The 21,508-nt window shown below is 37.2% G+C and overlaps 1 protein-coding gene across 3 annotated transcripts in view; it reads right to left on the minus strand.

Annotated features, from left to right (window-relative positions):
- Positions 1-4,826: 4,826 nt before the first annotated feature.
- The window catches only part of TOPAZ1 (testis and ovary specific TOPAZ 1), a 35,333-nt gene continuing 18,651 nt past the window's right edge, over positions 4,827-21,508 (minus strand). For all 3 annotated transcript variants that reach the window (XM_084508474.1, XM_084508475.1, XM_084508476.1), the window contains exons 9-20: positions 18,950-19,013; positions 17,856-18,007; positions 17,557-17,649; positions 17,192-17,307; positions 15,632-15,698; positions 14,179-14,353; positions 12,538-12,638; positions 9,055-9,220; positions 8,362-8,526; positions 7,308-7,511; positions 6,852-7,035; positions 4,827-5,133 (exon numbers count right to left, since the gene is read on the minus strand). In XM_084508474.1, the coding sequence (XP_084364600.1) occupies positions 4,920-5,133; positions 6,852-7,035; positions 7,308-7,511; positions 8,362-8,526; positions 9,055-9,220; positions 12,538-12,638; positions 14,179-14,353; positions 15,632-15,698; positions 17,192-17,307; positions 17,557-17,649; positions 17,856-18,007; positions 18,950-19,013 (1,701 nt within the window). In that variant the 3' untranslated portion in view covers positions 4,827-4,919. The remainder of the gene's footprint in view (positions 5,134-6,851; positions 7,036-7,307; positions 7,512-8,361; positions 8,527-9,054; positions 9,221-12,537; positions 12,639-14,178; positions 14,354-15,631; positions 15,699-17,191; positions 17,308-17,556; positions 17,650-17,855; positions 18,008-18,949; positions 19,014-21,508) is intronic.

A 21,508-nucleotide genomic window follows, 5' to 3' on the forward strand; every position in this document is an offset into this window, starting at 1 on the left:
TACCACACTCCACCTGGCACCGGTGCCTTGGTCACAAACTGCATCCCACCCTGTAACCTCCATGATAACACTCCGTCCATTCCGCCCTGTAACACACAACGCAAAGATGCTGTCCCTTCCGATGTGCAGCGTGTCCCCAGCTCTTCCCTTTCCCGTTGGAGGAATAGCCCTGAAACAAGAAACGTGCTCTCCCAAAGCACACGTAGGAGTTATCAAAGTTCTCACGTGCACCTCCAATTTCCTTCATTCTGCAGAAAGACAATACCGAGTGGGCAGAGAATCAGCCACGAGCTCTGCAGTCACCAGAGGAAAAGCAAAAAGCTTCTCCTGCAACTCCCAACAGCAAACACGTTTATACACCTATTTCGCTTCCAAGGTACTTCATGCTGCTACAGAGACATTCAACCCCAGAACAAAAACATCTACGGCTGATGAGTATAAGAACAAAAAGAGATTAACTATTACGGACTGTCACTATTCGCATACATTCTTGCATTTCTGGGCAGAAAAAGCTAAAAAGAGGGCTGACAAGGTTTAGGAACTACGTGTAGTTCAGTGAAGGTTTAAATCAAGTTAACACTCACACAACCCTTGGGGGATTTGCATAATTTTCATAATGTGCAGCATGTTTTTGCCTCCTGATAGAAGCCATCCGTTATGTAAGCAAATTGGTTGCATAATTATGCAGATGGGAAAATAATTTTAATTGATTCAACAGGAAAGTGTGCTGTTCATTTGTTCTTTTCACCTGGGATTTCTTTTTACTCTGTAAGGAAAAAAATAAATTGGGAGAGATAATCAGGAGGTGATGCTGCCAGATACCAGCTCCATTGCATGGGGTACCTGTTTTCTAACAGATCCAGGACAACAATCTCCTCCCACCCTTCTGAGTACAGGAAGGAAAATCCTACTTTTTAGCCAAAAGCTCTCACCATTTATTGTTTATGAATATTGTCACAATAGTCTGTGCAAGTAGTACTGTGGCTTTATCTGGTCTCATTCTCCTTTATAGGTTGGGTTTACCTGTCATTCTGCACGGTTCCTCCCACTGGCTCAGCAGGAATGGCCTTCAGGTGTTAATGTATTTCAGCAGAAAGGCCAGAAGTCCATAAAAGCAGATGGGTAATCTACACCTTCAAATAATTTCTATAAAGTGGCACACATTTCTGAATGGAAAGATTACTTTACAACAAAGTGTAAACATCTATACATCTGAAAGAGTAGGTATTTTGACTACTTCTTGACCCCTAACAGAAGGAAACATAAGCATCACAATGTGAGAATTGTGAGAATTCAAGTTGTGTTTTTGCAGTGGAAAATTCCACTAACCTTGCATATTCCAAAGTGATTGTGGAGGCGTAACAGTGGCATAACAGTGGGGAGAGAGTATGTTAAGCAGATAAGGGGACAGTAGAAGGTCCCACTGTCCCCAGATGAAGGAAAATAGCTAAGAAAAACAAGATGAGCAGTGCAAAATCAGTAAAAACAAAAAATCACAAGCCCTCTAGTCACAAGAAAAGAAAGAGAAAAAAAAAAGAAGGAGAAATAAATTGTTTCTCACAATAAAGTTGCTAGGAACAGCTACAGAGCCCTTTTCTCCTTGCTCCTTTATTTCTTTCCTCATCCTCAGTCTGCAGGGAAGTCAAGAAGTGGTATCAGTTTCTCCAGTCCCATTACACCCAAAAGCACAGAAGCTCTGAGGCCAACAACGTCACTAGTAGCTTTTGGTACTAGATGTGATACTGGTCATTTTAGAGGAGATGCAGAAGGGTTAAGACTGAAAAACGTAGACCTGAGATTTGCCACGAGACAAAGACACAAGACACATCCAGAGAAATGTGAAAGGACAAAAACGTGAACCAGCAATCGCTCTTAATGTGGCCATATTTTCCTAAGCTGAGTAGTATGGCACTAAGATTTTGGTAATTAAATGCTTGATTGCTACACCAGAGACGTTTCATTTTACTCTCTCCCCCCATGTGCGAAGTCTCACTAGCATCCCATTAGGATTCCTCAGCGAGCTGAGCGCAGCACACAGGCCGTTCCCCCAGATCCTCCACTCGAGCCTGCAGTTAAAACTGGAAGCTGGCCATGTCCACAGCTGGGAGCTTCAGCCCAATTTATTCATGAGCATTTGCTACATTATGTGCTATGGCATGGTGAAAAAATGCATAATCGGACTGATTTCACACATTCTTAACCTCCTCACACAGTATATCGTACTTGAGATCCTTGTAGTAGTTACTAGATATTAAAGTCTCTACATCACTGGCCTATGCTTTTGCATACCTATGAATATTAATTATAGAGATCTGAATAGAATTAAATATTTTAATGACTGATTCTCAGGTGTTTTGGGTATTTCACATAAAGAATAATACCCAACATTTATTACCATCTTAAAAATTCCTCCAGAATGATACCTCCCTTTACTACGTTATAAAACACCGTAAAACTATCAAGCTTCTATCTCCAGCTCCTCACCTCCATCTGAGAAGTGGGTTAAAAAGCTCTCAAAACTATCAATGCTTTGAAATAAAATTGTTGGAAGTCTTCCAAACTACATTATTCTGTTTTAGTTACAAGAAACTGTCCGTACCTAACAAACGTCATCTTTCCAAGAGCATACCTTGTAATCAGTGAAAATTGAAGATTTCCATAAAGAGAAAGGGCATTTCTCATACATCAGTAACTAACAGCATACTGAATTAGAATAGCTTTGTCTAGATTTAGCTACTGAGTGCAGCACAGGATTATTATTAATAGCGATACGGTTTAGTGGAGGACTGTTAGTGTTAGGTCAGAGGTTGGAATCGATGATCTTGAGGTCTCTTCCAACCTACACAATTCTGTGATTCTGTGATTTTTTTTGAAGCACTGTCTCTGTCTGCAAACATCTAACTGTACCTTTTGTCTCCTATATGAGAAAAAAAATCTAACAAATGAGTTGCTAGTCTCTAACAGAGAAGTTCTTTCAGCTATTAAGAAACAGGAACTTGTATAAGGGGAAAAGCAAAAAGAGGGATATTTTCCAGCGGTGGCTAACTGCAAAAATGCATCTTCTCTGTTGTCCTTAACTTTAATCTTTGAAATATTTCTCCATCTTTTCAGGAGCATTTCCATTCCACAATGAAGTTTTCCTCACTTGCTACGTCCTTTTAGCACGTGGAATTTCTGTCACCAAAAGGGTACTAAGAACGCTGATCAAGAAACTTTTCTGAAATTTTGATACACAACAAAATAACCAGATTTATGCAGTCTTTCAAAGACCCAGAAAGTATGAAGGTGTGAGATATAAGACTTATCAGTTAAACTATTGAAATTGCCTACTGGTTTATCATGGTGATAGGGAGAAACAGCTGGATCCTGATGCACCCACCAGTTTTAACAGAACTTCTTAGCAGTGATGTGGGGAGGCTGCTTTGCCTGTTAATATAAAATATGACTGAGATTGCATCACATCAGCTGAAGATGGTACTCAGGGGCTGGAGCCAAAACATTGCACAAACTTTCCACAGTTCCAAGCTAACCTGGAAAGTCGATGGCTAATCTCTGAAGAATAAATCAACATTTGGATTTTTTTTTTTTTTTCCTGGGGCTGATCTAAGCAAAAATTCAAGGTTACTTATATTGGAAAAATAATGCTGTCTCTAGAACATCCCAAACTTTGAAGCCGTAAGGATTACTGAGAGAATTTTGTCTTCCTGCATCTCTCAAACACAGTATTAGCCACATCTGGTACTACTTACAGAAATGTGGGATTTAGCTGAAGTTCAGATAGCTTCCGACTAATTCCAAGGAAGATTAAGCTACAAAGGCTCTTACAAGACGTAATTAGCAAAAATGACTTAGTTTCTTACTGTTGACTACATTGCCAGTTTTAATTTGTTGAAGTCTCCAAAATTGCTCTTGCCTGTAATGCTGGAGTGGCTGGCAGAACGTCAGTTCAGATTTCTCATCTGAAACCTCATATCCATCATATCCAGCACTCAGCTACTAGGGAACAAAGCAGCAGAATGCTCCTGGATTTGCCTAAGTGAGTAGCCTTGCAAATGGGAGAGCCATCTCAGAGAACACCGAGTGGTAGAACCCAAACTCTGTCAGAACTAGTGCCAATTGTTTCTCAAGGACACGGATTTTAAAGAAATGCCATCTGATTGTTACTACCGAACCTGCTAGTTTTTATGAGGAAAGCAGGTGAGATCCCGACAGAAGAATGATAAGCTGCAAAAACGTAAGAGCTTCTATCCCTGTATTTTTCTGTACAGGTGGGACAGTGATCTCTGAGGTCATCAGACTTGAATCTTTCTTCCTCCAGTAGCAATTCCAAGACAGACTGGATGAGCAGTGGTATCAGATGGGAGAATTCCTGAAGAAATAGGAATGCTACAAGCAGCTTGCTACAAGCCTCCAGCTCATCGTACAGTTGGCAGAAACTTAAAAATGGTAAAGTCAATTATCGGATGCGAAGGCAGAAAACACTTCGAAGAGCACCATCAAGGGAGAGAGAAAGTTTTCCTTTTCAGTGAAAATGCACAGATACACAAATGGGAAGCCATATACAAGCTGTTATCTAGACACAGCTAAACCTTCAGCTGTGAGCGACTTGTATAGAATCTCAGTTCTGTGAAGGAAAGGTATCCTAAGTCAGGCACGTCTCATGTGGGAAATGATTTTGAAGGTGTTTTATTCTCACTGCTTTTTACTGGGTATAAAATGCTCTTTTTGTCCTGCTATCTGCATTATCATTAATATTAAGTACTTAAAAATACAACTTGAGTTTTGAAGCCCTGCTCTAAGTCAGTAAGGCTGAACACAGTGGCAAATACCTTTAGTAATTTTTATTAGTTTTAACAATGATCGCTTAAACCACTGAACCCCCTCCCCCAAAGTCTTTATTTTTATTTATTAATTAATGACTACTGAAACAGCCAGACCTTTCCAGCCCATTTCATATTCTCCTGAAGCCACTTTAGAGCAGATGTATGCTCCAAGCTGTAAACTTCTTCCATATTAACATTCACTGTCGTACGCTTAAGAAAAAGCTTTGGATCAGACACATGAGCAGCCAGGCTAAGTCTCTCCATTCCTGCTTGATAGTCACTGTTATTCTGAACTGTCTGGTCTTCACATCTGTAAGTGAATTTTCACAAATACAAAATTATGCAACGTGCAGGCCCTCCCTCTGCCATTTGCCTCATGGTTTATACTGGCAACAAGATCACAAAAACATTAAACTTACGCCTTGCATTTCACTTATGGTAGATGTTAACTTCTACACAAATTTTATCTGATTATTTTGAAGAATTTAATAAATTAGACTTTAGAATTTAAGAACTTAAATTTAATAAGTTAGAATTTAATAAGTTAGACATCTTTTTAACATATTTTGCAGTACTGAAACGTAATAGGATTTAATGCCAGTGCAAAGCAGGTCTGCAATATTCACATTTCATGAAGAAATGCTCTAGTCTGGGCTGGCAAATTCAGTAAAGGAATGTAAACCATTTTATGAATTGGATATTCCAAGAATTTATATAACATGCTTGAATCCAAAAGGATTACTCATGCTTGGCATGTAATCACTTTTGGAATAAGGATGTGCCTAAGTGACAAGCCTATGTTTTTGCAAGAGCAGAATTTACTCTTTAAGCAGACAAGCAGAGGTATGACAGCATACTAGCAAAACTGTCATCTAGTATAGGCTGCAACCTCTACATCAACAAATATTCATAAAAAATAAATCCCTCTATGGAGTTTTATTTCCTTGGGTGTCAAATTAGCTGAAGAATATATCCCAAGCATAATCAGAAAAATTCTTCTGGTGACAAAAATTCTCTAAATGATACTGTTGTTCTGGCCAGCACTGTTTTCCTAATAATCTGATCATACTTAAAACTGAGTGTGATTTGTCTTTTCTGCTGCATGTAACATATACTTTTCTTATTTTACAGGACATGATTATTTTGACCTGAAGTAACCACTGTTCCAAACATAAATTTAACATTCCCTTAAAAGACAGCACAAAAACTTAAAGAAAACAAATTGTGTGTCTTTAAAGGTAAGATTTTCAAAAAAGACAGGGTAAAAAAAAACACACAACAACAACAAAAAAAAACAACCACCATCTAATTTATCCAAAAAAGCCCACAAAATTAAGAAATGTATTTCTCAGGATGGGTAGAGCTGAAAGAAGACACAGCACTCAAGTTTGAGATGCCCTCATTCATCCTTCTTAACAAATGCAGCTTTGCTATGCAGTTTCACATCTTGATTCTGAGCCAAACACTCCCAGAGAAAATAGGGTCTTGAAAAATAAATTACAGGCATAATCCAGTGACAGTGGTTGGTGGTTTATGGACAAGAGGGAGAAGCAATGAAACAAATTTTTATCTTGCAGTTACTCAGTCTCACAGGAAGGGAAAAAAATCACACTTAATACTGAGATACTCCCCAGAGAGAGAATCAAATAAAATGGCTCCAAGCACTTGCCAAAGAACAGCCAAAAAAGTTGCATTTGCTTTATGAAAGGAGTTAACATTTTGACTGTGCCTTTCTCCTCCGATGCTTAACCACAACCCAAGACTCTATAGTGAACTTATCCTGTTTTTGAAAATACAGGAGTACACATTCAGCTAGGGAACAGAGGCCAGTATCACTCAGGAACACAAGCTACACATGTAAAAAATAAAACCAGAAACATTTACTGTTACATCATCAGTTTGTACAAAAAGGATTAAAAACAAGTTTTTAAACAATTCTCTTTCCTAACCAATAGAAAATAAACTCTCTCATTAATTACATGTTTAGACTGATAAGTACAATAAATAAGGTACATGTCTGACACAAACCTTTTCAGTATTATTTGAAGAGACTGAGTAGTAGCCCCTGGACTTTGAATATCGCTGGCATTTGAAACGAGGAATAATTCAATGGCCAACAGCATCTCAATCTCAGACACGTAAAAAGGAATTGGCAAGATTTTGTGATGTAAATTTCCCTCTAGTGGTGGGTAGCAACCCAGTGACAAAGCAGCTGTGAGTAAATGCAGAAACATAAGAAATTAAGATTACCAATACTGAACATGGATCTGTTTTCTTCATGCCCCGTAATAGCCACTGATTCATATTCCCAACTGTCACTATATCCCAATAAGTATTTTGGTTACAAATAAATTCCTGACACTGACAAAGAAAGTGCTCGTCTTACAAGGAAGAGCCATTTCTCTCACCCTTTTCTCCCCAAAACTCTGTGCTGCTAATGTTATCCAAAGAAAATCTTGGAAGGATTTTTAAAAAGCAACTTACTTTTGTAGTAGGTTCTAGCTTTACTCCACAAACAACTTCTTCCCAAACCTGTGATTAATCCCCTCAGTAAAAAAAAATCAACAGCTATATTTTTTGAAAGCATGAAGTCTACTGCAGAAGATGAGACCCCAAGGTTCTTGCTCTCAAAACAGGCTTTTATCAGCAGGTTAAAAATGCAGCCATACTGAGAAACATCAACAGTATCTGAAATGAAAAGAAGAATATTTACTACTCAATTCAAATGAAATCAAAGCCTACTTGCAGAATCGCTTCTCAATGTCGGGGACCAGCACCAAGATCAGGCTTCTAGGAGCAAGATGGCACAAGGTTGAGATGATTTATTCATCAAAATTCTTTCCATACAGTTATACTCATTTCATTTACATTGTGAGAGAGGAAGTATTAACGTCCAAGTAATGATTTGCTCTGAAAACCAAGAGGATCAGATAAAAATGCATTCACTTGCCTAAGTCTAGAAATAAAATCCTCACTTGATCTCTCAAAATTTGCACCAATAAAAAAACATTTTGGTCTCTGAAGATCTGCTTCTACTCTAGATGGTCTTCCACACTAAGGCAATGCCTAAAAGCACACACTGATAATAGGACTGAGACGTCCAGACAGGAGTCAGCTGAGGTTTCCTCAGTGGAGCCTTAGTAACTACCCATCTCAAGCTGAAGTACACATCGGAACTGTCAGATAAATTGAGCCCAAAAGAGCACTCGATTCAATGTATAAAAGTCTAGGGTGGCTTGCTCAGTTTTCTATCCTATTGTACAGGCTGTGAATGCTCTTTAAAAATTTAGTGGATCTTCCTTGTGGGCCTGTGTAACTGAGCTAACTGTAGAACAGGACAGGCAGACAAACTGTGCGTGAGTGCACATCTGTGAGACAAAAGCTGCAGAGTTCACTGACACTACCCTCTTTGGAAAAGAATGAGCTTGTATAAATCCATCTTCTTCAAGAAATGTGACAAGGAAAACAAAGAAAAAAAAACAGTACAGAAAAATCTGTTACGTTTTTAGCTCTTAACACAGTACCTCTCCTTACTTACCGATACTATTTTGGAAACCTGGTAAATTCTGCAGAACTTCCAGTGCCTGCCTGTATAAACTCTGCCTCATGTAGTTGTGCACTAGTGAATATAACAAATTATGCCGATTGAGGATGTCCTCTTCATCACAGGGCCACTGTGGTGTATTTGTGGTCCATTCTGACTCTGCAGCAAAGAATGGCATAGTGTCACTTCTATGAACTAAAACTGCTGGATGCTGTGACTTCTGGCCTTTAAGGGTATGCTGTAAGCTGTAGCAGAAAACAAACTTCAAAAGTTATCATAAAATGCAGTTTTTAATAACTTCTTCCTTATCACTAAGACTTCTCAGATGGATTCTCAGAACCCTTTAATTTTAAATAATCCCTTTTATTAAATATCACAATAGTAAAATGAACTGTCAGGGGCATATCTAACTATATCTGTATACAGATATGTATGTATTTATTTAATAATATAAAACAAACATGAATAGAACATTTTAGATTCTCCATGTTACTTTACAGAACACCTCCTATTCTTGTTTATACACTTCTGAGTTTCTTCTTTCAGTAGGTCAGAATTCCAAAAAGCCAACAACTATGTGTTATTTTAATTTACAGACCAACTTGTAACTTGTAGCTGAAAGCTTTCACCAAATGGGGCAGTTCAAATTTGAACGTCAAAACTCTGTTCTTTGTAAGCCAAGCTTACCTCTCAATACCCATGTCGCTCCATCCAAACTTCCAGTTTTAAGAAAAATTTCTGCAGCATTATTAACAATTTGGCATCTTGATGCTAAGTTCTCTGCACCCATAAGTCCTTTTAAGACTGTAAAATTTATCTGTAGCTCATGCAATTTATCCAAAACCTTCCTTCCCTAGCACAAGAGTGAGACAGGAAACAGGGAAGGTCTGAGAAAGCAATGACATTAATACCTACACATTATACAGCACATTTAATTTGGTGACAAAGTTTTGTACACATCAGTTTAGTGACATTATCCAAACTATGGGGGAAGTGAGAAAAGGATCACATAGTAAAAATTCTAACAAACAATAGCAGATTTTTTTTCTTTGTGATTCTGTAGACAAAACAAAACAGTTGTTGTTCAACAGCTCCCAGCACACTATTCTTTTTAGTATGTTTACAGTATATGTTCCCAGACAGTATTTTAATATGCTTTGTAATTTATTTGCATTTGCTTGCTTTAGCGTATTAATATTTTCACTCTTTTGATTCTGTTCAGCCCTGTATAACTTATGTAATTCCAAGAATATCGTATAAGGACTTTTCTTTTTGCAGTAGAGACATAATAGTTAACCTGAAATAATTCATCCAGCATAAGCCAAACAGAACAGATAATTCTACCCAGCAGGACAAAAAAAAAAAAAGGAAGAAGTTGTGCCCATCTGACCAACAGTAAAACAACCAACAACTTTATCATCATACACCAAGCTGAGTTTTAGTCTGGTTTCCTAGAAAAGGTTCCTGTCAAGCTTCTTTTTCTTCCGCTTTTTGGCTTGCTTTCTCAGTCAAAGATAAAAGAAAGGTAGCAGCCTCAAAGATAATGATGTGACCAACCTAAAAAAGTGCTGATGAAGCTGAAAAGGGATACTAAATTAATGTCCCCAGCAAGGCAAAGACAGGCATGGTTTAGCACGTTAGATGGAAAGGGAGGTTTAGAAAAACAGAGATGTTGACAGAAAATGAAACATACTTATTAGGAAGCTAACTTTCTGAAAATGCCTTGTGTGTATGCATGTAAGTACCGTGAGCTGGCATATGCCCCAAATTGGAGACTTTTAGATACCTACAGGAATCTGCAATGGTTTATCTCAACATAACCTGTAGAAGAATACAAACGAAATGATTGCAGTTATCATCTATGGTTAGATCACATCCTTCATCTTGTCTTATTTTCTGGACCACTTTTTTGAAGAAGCAAGACAGGGCATCAGGAAGATAGCCCATAATCTCAGGATTACGGACTTATTTCATAGCTACAATGGAGCAAAGCTGGTTGGAAAGAAGTAGTAATGACAGTTCTAGTACATCCCTGAAGCAGAGATCAATTTGGAGGTTGTCAGTTCTGATAAGAATCACTCAGAGCACCACCTCATTCACACTCCAATATGGTCATCACAGGTTGTCTGTGAGGCTATTTGAGGATCTTGGAGAGCAGTCTATTGAGAGAGGGATTTGACACCCTGTCAAAGGAGTGATGATCTTTTGCTCTACACATATTAAAAAAAAAAAAAGTAGTAACATAAGAACTGCCTGCTCTTAGTAACCTCTATCATACAAGAGAAACAATACTCGTGCTTTTGGCACCTTGTGCCTCTGATGTCAGGAAATGAAGATGAACTTCCTGGGAATATGAGATCGCGGAACCAAGTATCAAGATTTCCCTCACAGGAGATCTTGGAAAATAGCTCAGTATGAAGGTATTTCCCTGCAAACACTGAATATATGCTGCCTCTGCTGAAGACAACAGCCAGAAAACAAACCAAACTAAGCTCTTAAATGAGAAACAAGAGCGCTAACCACTTCTCAAAAGCAAGAATGTAGACCACCTCAACAGAATCCAGGAATCTCCCAATGATTCCACAAGCGAGTACTGTGGAACAAAAACACTTTAAAAATTCTAGTGCAGTATTAAAAATCTGCCAGTGCAAAGAATCCTTTCTTCCCTTTACCCTCAAAACAGTGTCACACTTGATCAGGACCTGTTAGAGACCCTTCTTCTCAACAAACTGATGTTGCAAAACTTCTGATTCATCAAAATGGGTGTACAGTGTCTAAACCAAGAACCTTTATCAGCTATCCCCTGGGACTTGGGGTGGCCCTGGAAACAGACAGCAGCGCAAGGGTTTCATGTAATAGAATCCTTCATGGTCATGCCCTATAGGCAGTAGTTCAAAAGACATTTTATCTCCTTAATGCAAACTAGAAAGGGATCCCCAAGAATAAAAAGACAAAAGGGGACAGGCAGAGTTTGCTTTTGTTCATGAAAATACATCCTTGAAATCACGTATAGGATGAGAAGTGTCCCAGTACAGAGTAATTATTACTTGTAAGGATCAGCCCTAATGACAGAAAGGCGAGTTCAGAATACAATCACTGACCAAAATACATCCCAGAAGCACTGGTGCTTCAAATTCTCCCTTCCATGATGAAAAGGAAGAATTTAACATCAGAGCAGAGCTTGCTGCAGTGAACTTATGATCAATTAGTGAATGAGTCCTAAGGAGTGGAAAACATCTGGTGAAAGGTCTAGTCTGAACACTGGCTCATTGTAATATTGGACAGCAGGAAAGGACTGTAAAGGGTATTTCTTGGTGAGGTCCAACTCTTTGAGAGATTCATGCAACTCATAAATCCAAATCTGACAAGATGTGTGAAATGAAAAAGAACCCCAGAGTCAACAGAAGAAAAGCACTTTCAGTTGCATTCTGGGGAATGAGCACTATGAAGTGCAGCAGGAGGAGCCCTGCTATGCCTCTCTTCTGTCTTCTCGACCTTAGCCGTTCCATCTCAGGGGTCAGGCTCAGAAGAATCAGTGCGGGAAATATTTATTGAGTTGTGTGGTCTTTGAATACAGCAGTATTACCAGACGGAGGAAAATGGCATTTGTGGGAAACCATCACCAGCTTGGTCCAGAACCTCAGGAAGCCCGGTCTCTTAACTCTCATTCATCCCTAGCTCAGGAAAGGCAAAGCTGACCCTGAACAATCAAGTTTCTAGGTTGCAAGACAAAGTTATGACAGACTTGACCAGACAGAAACATTCTCATTTACGTGCTTTTGTCTTGAACCATGCTGCATTCTTCTACCTAGCAGTACAAATACCTTGTACATCCATCAGTAAAAGGAAAACATTTTCCACAAAAAAACCCCACCTGTAATTACATAATGTATGAAAAATCAAAAGTGTATTCATTCTCACAAGCAACTCCCTCCACTCTAACCAACAAAGCAAGCAAGAAGAAATCCCCACACATGCAAGGCTCAGAAGACTACTGCCCAGAAAGGCACAATGAAACACTTTGATCCAGCTGGACAATTAAGAAGCATTAAGAAGATTGTGGGGAGGCAGGTGGCACATCCACATACTCAACTAGAGAAACAGTTTGGCACCAAGTAAGGTAAAGACAAATTCTTTTTCTTCCAAACAGGTTACTATAGCGCAGCGTACCTTTCTCCACTGTAGCACTTTGCGATAAGAATTCATCATGCTAATCCCAGTCCTTCCAATGAAAACCCTGTCTGCTTCATTACATGTCGGGTTTGTTATTACTAGAAAGAAAAAATGTGTATTATTTTTCTTTTCACATGTAAATGCTGTTTCAAAGAACTTGATCACAGATCACAGAACTTACACTTGAAAAACGACAGTCATTGTGAAATATTAAATACATTTTCCGAAATACTTGGCATTAAATGGAATTATTTCCTAAGTCTGACAATAACAGTAGTTTATTCAGACATTATTTTCTCTAGTTTATCCATAAGATGCTTGGACAAGTCATGGCATAACTTAGTAACACCATAACTTAGCAACATCATTACTTGTAAAGTAAGCTCTCAATCTGGCACTATAGAACTGGGTAATTGCAAGTTTTTTCACGCCATATTATTTAACTACTTTGGAAGCATTGTTGGTACTATAGGACAATGGTTTCCAGTGTGGGATGGTACACAAACAATTCTTCCCACACAGGTGCGGGAAAGTATTTTTTGTGCCATTGATAAATTAAATAAAAAAATTAAAATAGTGTTTATTTCATCCTTTTTTAAATTTCTGTTTTGATGTATGTTTTATAATGCACATAATAAAACATACAGTGCAGTACTGCATGTATATAATTTATAAATAAATACACATAGATTGGGGGTAAGTGTTCACAAATTTGTTACTGATAGGGTGTCTGTCAGTTTGGAGACCACTGCTCTACAGAAGACAGACCAAGTTTCAAGCCCCATCAAAGCCTTTTGTCCGTGTCATAAATGGAAGCTGTTTTATACTCTGAAAGTCTGGAATCAGAAAGGTCGTGTCACGTAACTGAAATAAATATTCATCAGGTTTTAGTAGTTAATACAGGTTGAAAAAGATCTGAGTCATCCCTAATACAAAGCTGTAATATCCCACTGACACTTACTTCACTGAGCCTCCGTCTTCTACAATCTTATTAGGCGGAAGGATGCAGATAAGTAAATGAAGAGGCATAGAGAGGAAAGTAGAAAGAAAACCTGCCAGAAATATTAAAGAACTAGGTGTTTTGAGGACCCTGCACTTGCAAAAATTATTGGTTCTTCAGGAGACTGAGAAATTCTGAAAGTCCAAATTGCTAAAAACCAAAGAAACCAAGCTAACCAACCAAATGATACATACCTGATGTAACCCTGTCCAATATGTTTTTGAATGTACAAGTACATGCAGCCGTATTTATAGCTCTGAAGTTTATTTATGCTATGAAGAGTGTTGCACTTCAGACAATAATTAAACATGCTCGCCTTTGTCCTGAGAACATGACATTCTTCCTTAAAGACCAAGAGTTTTGGTTTCTCTTCATAATCTGACAGAGCTCAAGTGTGCTTTTTTCAGAGCAAGTAGCTCTTTCAGTGTAAGCACCACAGGTTTCACTTCTACCAGAAAATGATGTCTGTTGATAATTTAATCTGACTGTATTTGTGCCTAAAGAAATTCTGAATGCTGTATTAGATAAAAGTAACTGATGTGAAGAAAACAGTCAGTACACGATTTTATTTTTGACCTCATAAAAACCCTACCAAGAATAGGATGAGCAATAAAGCAGTTTCTCCATCTTAATTTTACCTGCATCAGCAAAATCGCAAAAAGGAACTCCTGGTCTGTCTTTCTCAGAATCTCTTGTTAGTATTTCAGTAATACATAAAGACAATTTCTGAAGATCATCAAAATGTTCACATCCAGTTCTTGCGTTAACATACAAAGTTCCCATCTTACTCCAATCGTTTTTTTCCTTGCAATGCTATGAAGAAGACGAGTGACAAATATAAGCAAGCCTGCTTCCAGAACACCACAGAAAATATACTGAAATTCTAGAGATAATCCTGAGACAGACTTAAAGCAGAAAACAATGCAGCTAATATATACCCTGTGTCCTGTGACATTACTGAATGTATTCTGATTTATGACATTTTACTTTAACAGAGTATCACCCATTTCTTAAAGGAACAGATCTGAGAGTCTACAGAAGTTAATCTGCAGAGATTATAACCAAATACAGACATTTCTAATGACATGACAATTAAACCTCAATGTTTTATATTCTTCTCTCTCAACACTTTTATTTTTATAACATATTACATATTTTTATAATATATATCATAAAAAATTTGTTAGCATCACCAAACCTGTTTTCTTTCATCAAGGATTAAGTTAACTTGAACCCTCCTATCACTGCAGGCTAGGACTAATCAATGTCTCCTCATGAGACATTCAGTACTCTGGTGCAACTTTTCTGAGAGGTTTAGAGCTCAGGCTACATTTCTGTACTGTAATCTAGCACAGGCTGCATATGCACATGCACGTAGAATAGTTAAATTTAAACCACGTGCGTCAGGATTCTACTGATAACAGCATAGGGCTGTGCTGCAGGGTCTGCAGGTACACCAATCGAGATGAGGTATGTGACACACAAATGCCAACAAGGAATTACAGAGGTTTTCAGGAACTGACTGGACAAAATTGTGACCAGTCCTGGTCACAGTCCAGGTTCTTGCCTTCTTAAATTTAGGTTTCAGGATCTGTGCAATGAGTCTAATAATATGTAAACTATACTATAGTTGTTCATAAAAAGTAATTTGTCCCTCAGGGTGAAAAATGCAGTAGCCTATTAAAGAAGTTATGCTGTAGTATTTTCTTATTCTTCAAAATAACCTGCATTTCACAATTATGCCTTTTTATATAAGGTATTGATTCTGCTGAAGTATTAAGTAATTTTTGGTGAGGAATGATACATCATTACCAATTAAAAGCACAACAAAAAATGCTGACAATTCTAAGATTTTTGAAGTAGATGCAAAACTAGGATAAAAGCTACAAGTATGTAAATTAAAACAAGTACAGACATCACAGAAAAGCCAGGCAGTTTTTCCCCGCATGTTCATCTTTCCCCAAAACTGTTTTACATAGAAATGTATTATCATCACATTAATTTAAAATGATGTAAAAATTGCTATTTTATGTAGGTTTAAAAAAGTCGTGGTTTACACATTCCAAAAGGCTTGAAAAATGCACACTGTACCTGAATTTCAGCCATTATCAAATTGAAGTCAAAGAGCCAGCTGCTTTTAAAATGTCTTTCCTGATATCTTCAGGGGGAAAAAAAATATTAAAACTTAATTTTAACACACCCTATTGAACTAAACTATGAACTAGCAGGTGATCAACAAAACTGATCGAAAACTGATGTAATTTTTTATTTGATTTACTACATATAATATGCAAAATGGACACTGAAAACAGACATTCATGATCATGCCAAAGGGAGTCAGTACATATGTTATGCAAATAACTGAAAAGCAGTATTTTCAACAGGTAATATTCCCTTCTCTTGGTATAAATGTAACTGAACAAGCAGGAATAAGACTTGCAATACATTAAGTAAATGCAGACCTCACTGTACATGTGTCTGACAAAAAGGTTAAAAAAAAAAAAAAAGTTAATTACATGAATCAAAGTGTAATTCAGCTTCAAATACCTCAGAATGTAATGGTTTGTTCTGATGCTGCCACTGGAATAGTGAATCCACCTACCCAGTGTGATGCTATCACGTAGATACACTTCACCTACACATGAACGAGCTAGCACATGTAGTTGAAGCGGTAAAGCTGCTCAGACTTCCCAGATACAAACTCTTTCTCAGTTTGTGCTGTAAACACAATACATACTGAGGCAACTTGGAAAGGGTCATTCCTTTGTGGAACGTGATTCCTGATCTGAAAAGTGAAATCATCTCTAACACAGGTGGTAAACTGCACGTATAAAACACTCAAATCCATAGTTGAAAGGTATTGTATGGGAAAAGTATGAAAAGCAGCAAACAATTTCTGGAGTGCTTTTCCTTGAAACAGTGATGGCTTGGTTTTACAAAGTAGATGCCTGCTGCATGTTTGGTTTCCTTTAAGAATCCTATCTTCCTTTATGAACCACAAATTTAGTTTCTCAACTTGTGCGTGCATATATGATGCAGAAAATTTAAACAAAAAAAACTCGGGCAAGAGATGGGGAACATCAACAGTTTTGGAAGAGGTTTGGGCTCTGATTTCACATTTTGTCCAGCATAAACTAGTGGTACTAAAAAAAAAATCAAATCACCCTCCTTGACACTTGTCTTGTGGAGGCACATATGTTTAAGATGCACAGTAAATGAAACTAGAAGACTACTTCAGATTATAACTAACAATTTTACTGCCTACATGATTTTTATTGCAGAAGTGCTGCTTGCTTACGCTGGCCTAAAATATGCATTAAATAATTACATTTCTAATTTGACTGCACTTGTACAAATTTCTCCAAATAGTTGGGAACAGCAACCTATCAAACTGTACTATGACAATATTCAAAAGGCTAATCAGAACGGCAGCCTGAACCTAAGGTTTAAGTAATGATCCTTGATCTTTGAAGCATGGCAAATTGACAGCATTTGAAAATACAATTAGGCACAATATGGTTGTATTTTCCTCCAAACTCCTAAATTTATACTTTCTAGTCACCTTTTACGTTTTTACATAAATTTATGAAATAGAACCTGAAAAAGGAACTAGACAGATATAATTATAGAAATAGCTTCTTAAAGGCATACCTGGATTTTATATTCAAAACAACATTTATTTCCTGGCTGGAAACTTGCAATTGTTGAAGGAGTTTAGTAATGTAATTAAAATGTTCAAACTCAAGAAACATACCAGCATCAATGAGCTGTAATATCAAACAGGGGGAAGAAAAGTAAGCATGCAAGAATTGTCATCGTGTATATCCACAGGCAAGCATCAGTGAAATACACGTCACATCGAATCTCAGTCAAAAACCCATATCAAACATTCAGCTAGCCACAATTTAACTTTTACAAAATACCATTGAAAAAATATTTAAGAACTACCTTGCATTTTAAAACAGGCTAGCTATTTTCAGAAATTCCTTTAAATAGTAGTACAATCAAACTCATACCTTACGAAAGGTACTGATTAATGTAGGCACAGCATTTCTTATATTCAAAGAAGCCACGTGCTCGAAAACTTTCAGCAGAACATCCACAGCCGGCTATAATTTAGACAAAAAAAGCACAATTAGTTTTATGACTTTGTTCAACTAGAAAGGTTTGAGTTTTTAAAATAGGAGCTTACAATTTTTTTTCTTCAAGAATTGAGTACCGAAGTAAAAACAAACTTATTACTACAAATGGTATTGCCCCCCAAAACTGAGAAACTATGGATCAAAAATGTTCAAAATATTTCAAGGTGACCTACCAGTGTATTAATCTGTACAGCTACCCGCAGTATCTGAAACACTTCTTGCAACAAACAGTTCTTGAGCAAACAAATGAGAAGATCATTCAGCACTTGAAAAGCAAAATCCTCACCAGGAGTAACTTCTCTGTAATACCTGACAAATATTTGTACTGAAAAAGCAATTAAAATAATTTCACTTTGGGGGCATTGATGCTTTCTAGACAGGTTATTACCTTAAATTTTAAAAGCAGTGTAACAACTCTTAATTATCCAGAATATTATGGCACTGGGATATGGGGAAAAATAGGTAAAAGGAAAGTTTGAATGCAACATTAACATTACTAAACCAAGACTGACTGTTTTGAAATACCTCATATCACTGAGCTGAGCTGAAGGTTTCAGGAAAGCTTGGCTAGTTTAGTGCAGCACAAGAATGCACAAAAAACAGGTTAGATGTGGTAGCACATGTGTTACCTGCATTTCAGTACTCAGTATTTCAGTAAGGCAACATTACTACACAGGGTGCAACAGGATCCCCTGTTCATACTGTACTACATCCTAGTAAGCTTTCAAAAACGTAGGTAAAAAGAGAATGACTGTCCAGACTAAAATTTAGCCCTTTATGACTCAACTCATAGGCTCCCATGGATTTATATCAACTCTGGTCTCTAAAATGTGTTGATTTTAATTGTCTGCATATATAGCAGTGTGAAAGGACTAAATTAAAGCTGTTTGGATGCTGTAACAGCACTTCCTTTAAAGAGCTTAATTCTAAAGTTTTTGGATATGTAGTATTTAGTCAGTATTCAGTAATCAGTATTTAGTTCAAAACTGCCTTAACAAAATCTTGGTCCTGTTAAACCTTTCCTCTTGCCCCAATATCTATTCTAAAGTCTAGATCATTTTCTAGGGAAGTAAGATTTTTAACAACCTCCTGAGATAACTGACTATCTAAACACACATCCTCAATGGGAAACTGATATATGAAAAGCACATGGATTCCTACTAAATAAGAACTTTATTCATTGTTGGAAGTCATCTATTTTTCTCCCAAGTCTACTTGTTTTAAATAAGCTAAATATCAGATATAGATAAAAAGATACTTATCATACCTGCACGTTTTAGAAGACCTGATTCGTTGATACTAATGTATGTCTTAAGTATTGCCATGCAAATCTAGAGAAAGAGAAAAAAAAAAGTAAAACATTACCTCAGTTTATGCCAAACAAACTACCCACAAACATGAGTTGTATAAGGAAACAATCTTTACATTGCTTCTATTTGACCCATACGTACCAACATAAGCTATAAGAAGGTAATTGGGTCTGAAGGCAAAGGCAGCATCAAAGGACAGTAAATCAAATAGAAAATAACATACATGAAATGTTTGGGAGAGGAGCTGCTGGAATCACAGCTGTATGCACGTGTGTGTACACTTGTAGCAAATGAAAAAAGGATTTTGAAAATACTTGGAATTAGTAAAAGTGTGGCACACTAAATAAACAGAACAGCAAAGAGGTGAAAGTGAAAACATGATAAAAATTACACAAATGCACCAAGTAGTAAGTCATAAAATCATCGAGAACTGAAGTTGCTAACACTAAGACAAAAATGTTTCAGCAATCAATGTCTTAAGCTGCTTTAAAAATACATTCACCTCAGCTTTGTGATACACATTCTGCTATAGCTCTGCAGATGAAAAGTAAAAACTACGCAGGTTAAATCTTAAAATTCCAAGCTAGGAAAAAAAAAAAACAACACGAAAACAAGAACCTTTCGCATCCCCTTTGTCACTTCTGAAAAATTTACAGTCTCTCTGCAAAACGATTTAAAATGGGTCTTACATCTAATACTATTTTGTGAAATAACAAACAATGAAGGGACACAATCCCCCCCCGACTGTAGATGTGTTATTGCAGAATTGAATTGGGTTTATTTTTAAACGAAACTTCAAGATTAGACAGGATCCACTCACTGAGTCTGTTACAGCGAATGAATTACCATGAAAGCACTGGCTTGTGGCCAAGACATCTTTCTTTAAAGACTAGTAACCTTTTCAGATCCCCAAGGCAAACAACACTAAAATTGTACATTTAAATACACCGACTATAAAGGTTATTATTTTTATTTCCAAACAGCATCACACTGTTGTTGAACTGTGGCCTAAGCCACCCCTTGTGGAAAATCACGTCGAATGTTTGATCTTTGCTATGTGTGTGCTGTCACTCTTGCAAGGGGTTAACTCTTCTAATCCAAATCCAAAATCCCAGGTGGCTGAGGGCATTTCCAAAACAAACTTTAGCACATGCTTACAGTATGTAAATTAGTTTGCTTTCTTTAGGAATCTGTTTTCCTCCTCCTTTGGACTGACTGCCAAAAAAAGCCAAGATTGCATCTGGAGCTCTGACTGTTCCAACTATTAGTGAAATTGCTTGGAAAATCCAGTTGTAGTAGGATTTAATCATGGGACGTGTTACACTACATGCATAAAAGGAGTGAACTGTGTGCTTCAGTTACAGCTTCTAGGAGGCTTCAGTTGATTTAATTGTTTAAATTTAAAGTTAAAACTGAATCTATAGACCATGTAAACTGTGAGAATCTCTAACCTTTGAGTTAATTGTAATAGATTTAAAATAAAGGTGCATGAAACTAGGAAGAGACAAAAATACACTAAAAAAAGGCAGCACAGATCACACTGTTCTGTCACCCACCAGCTGATTCCAGAAATCACTTGGTATGACAATTTAATAAGAAATGTAACAAAATGGCCATTTATATTCTAAAAGCAGCTGGCTGCCCAGTCAAACGGTTTTACTACAGTAACACAGAGGTGCTTAAATTACAAGAACAATCACCAAAATTCATGAAATCTTTCAGCATCTCTCCGTGTGCGCTCTGATGTTTATCAAGAGGGAAAACCTCATGCTGCAGCCCTTTGCGCAGTGAGATCAAAACCAGGATCCTTTTTACAAGAGGTTCTTTTTTCTCACAGGATACTAGCACCTGTAAGATGCACATTTCATACTACATGTGGCTGAAGCTGACCAACACAAAATTATCTGTTGTCCTCTGTATCTTGGTGACACAAATCCTCAGCCAGCAAAGGGACTAGAAGATATATACAGCAAAAAATCTCAACTGTCAAATTAAGGTATCTCATCAGGATGTGATATGCATCTGTTGTCCTTGGAGGCAAATGCTTAATCCCTTTTTTGCAACCAAAGGGAATAAAATTTAAGAAGGAAGTTCAAGCTACTAGGAAAATAAGTTGAAAAGAAGGATGCTGGGAACATTTTCTCCTCCAAATAACATAGCTTTTTTTTTTTTTCTTTCAGTAAGCGGTAACAGAGAACATATCTATACTGCAGAACAAGACACCTGATACAAGAGGAGATACTTCCATGTACTAATAAGTCATTATTTTAATCAACTGGTTTTGCATTTCTGCATAAAAACCACCCCTAACTGATGACAATACTGCCACTCCAATCACACCAAACCAGCACTATCGACTAACTATTTTTGCCATTCTAATTTAAATGTCAAAAGCATTCCTTTTTACTAACAAAATTGTGAATTGGAGTGAGATGCCTTTGGACAAACACAGAACCTTTTATTTTTTTATTTTGAAGACAGCAACCCCACTTAGCTTTCTGAAAATGCCTGCAACT

Source organism: Aythya ferina, assembly GCF_964211825.1.
Source record: "Aythya ferina genome assembly, chromosome: 2".
NCBI lineage: Eukaryota > Metazoa > Chordata > Aves > Anseriformes > Anatidae > Aythya > Aythya ferina.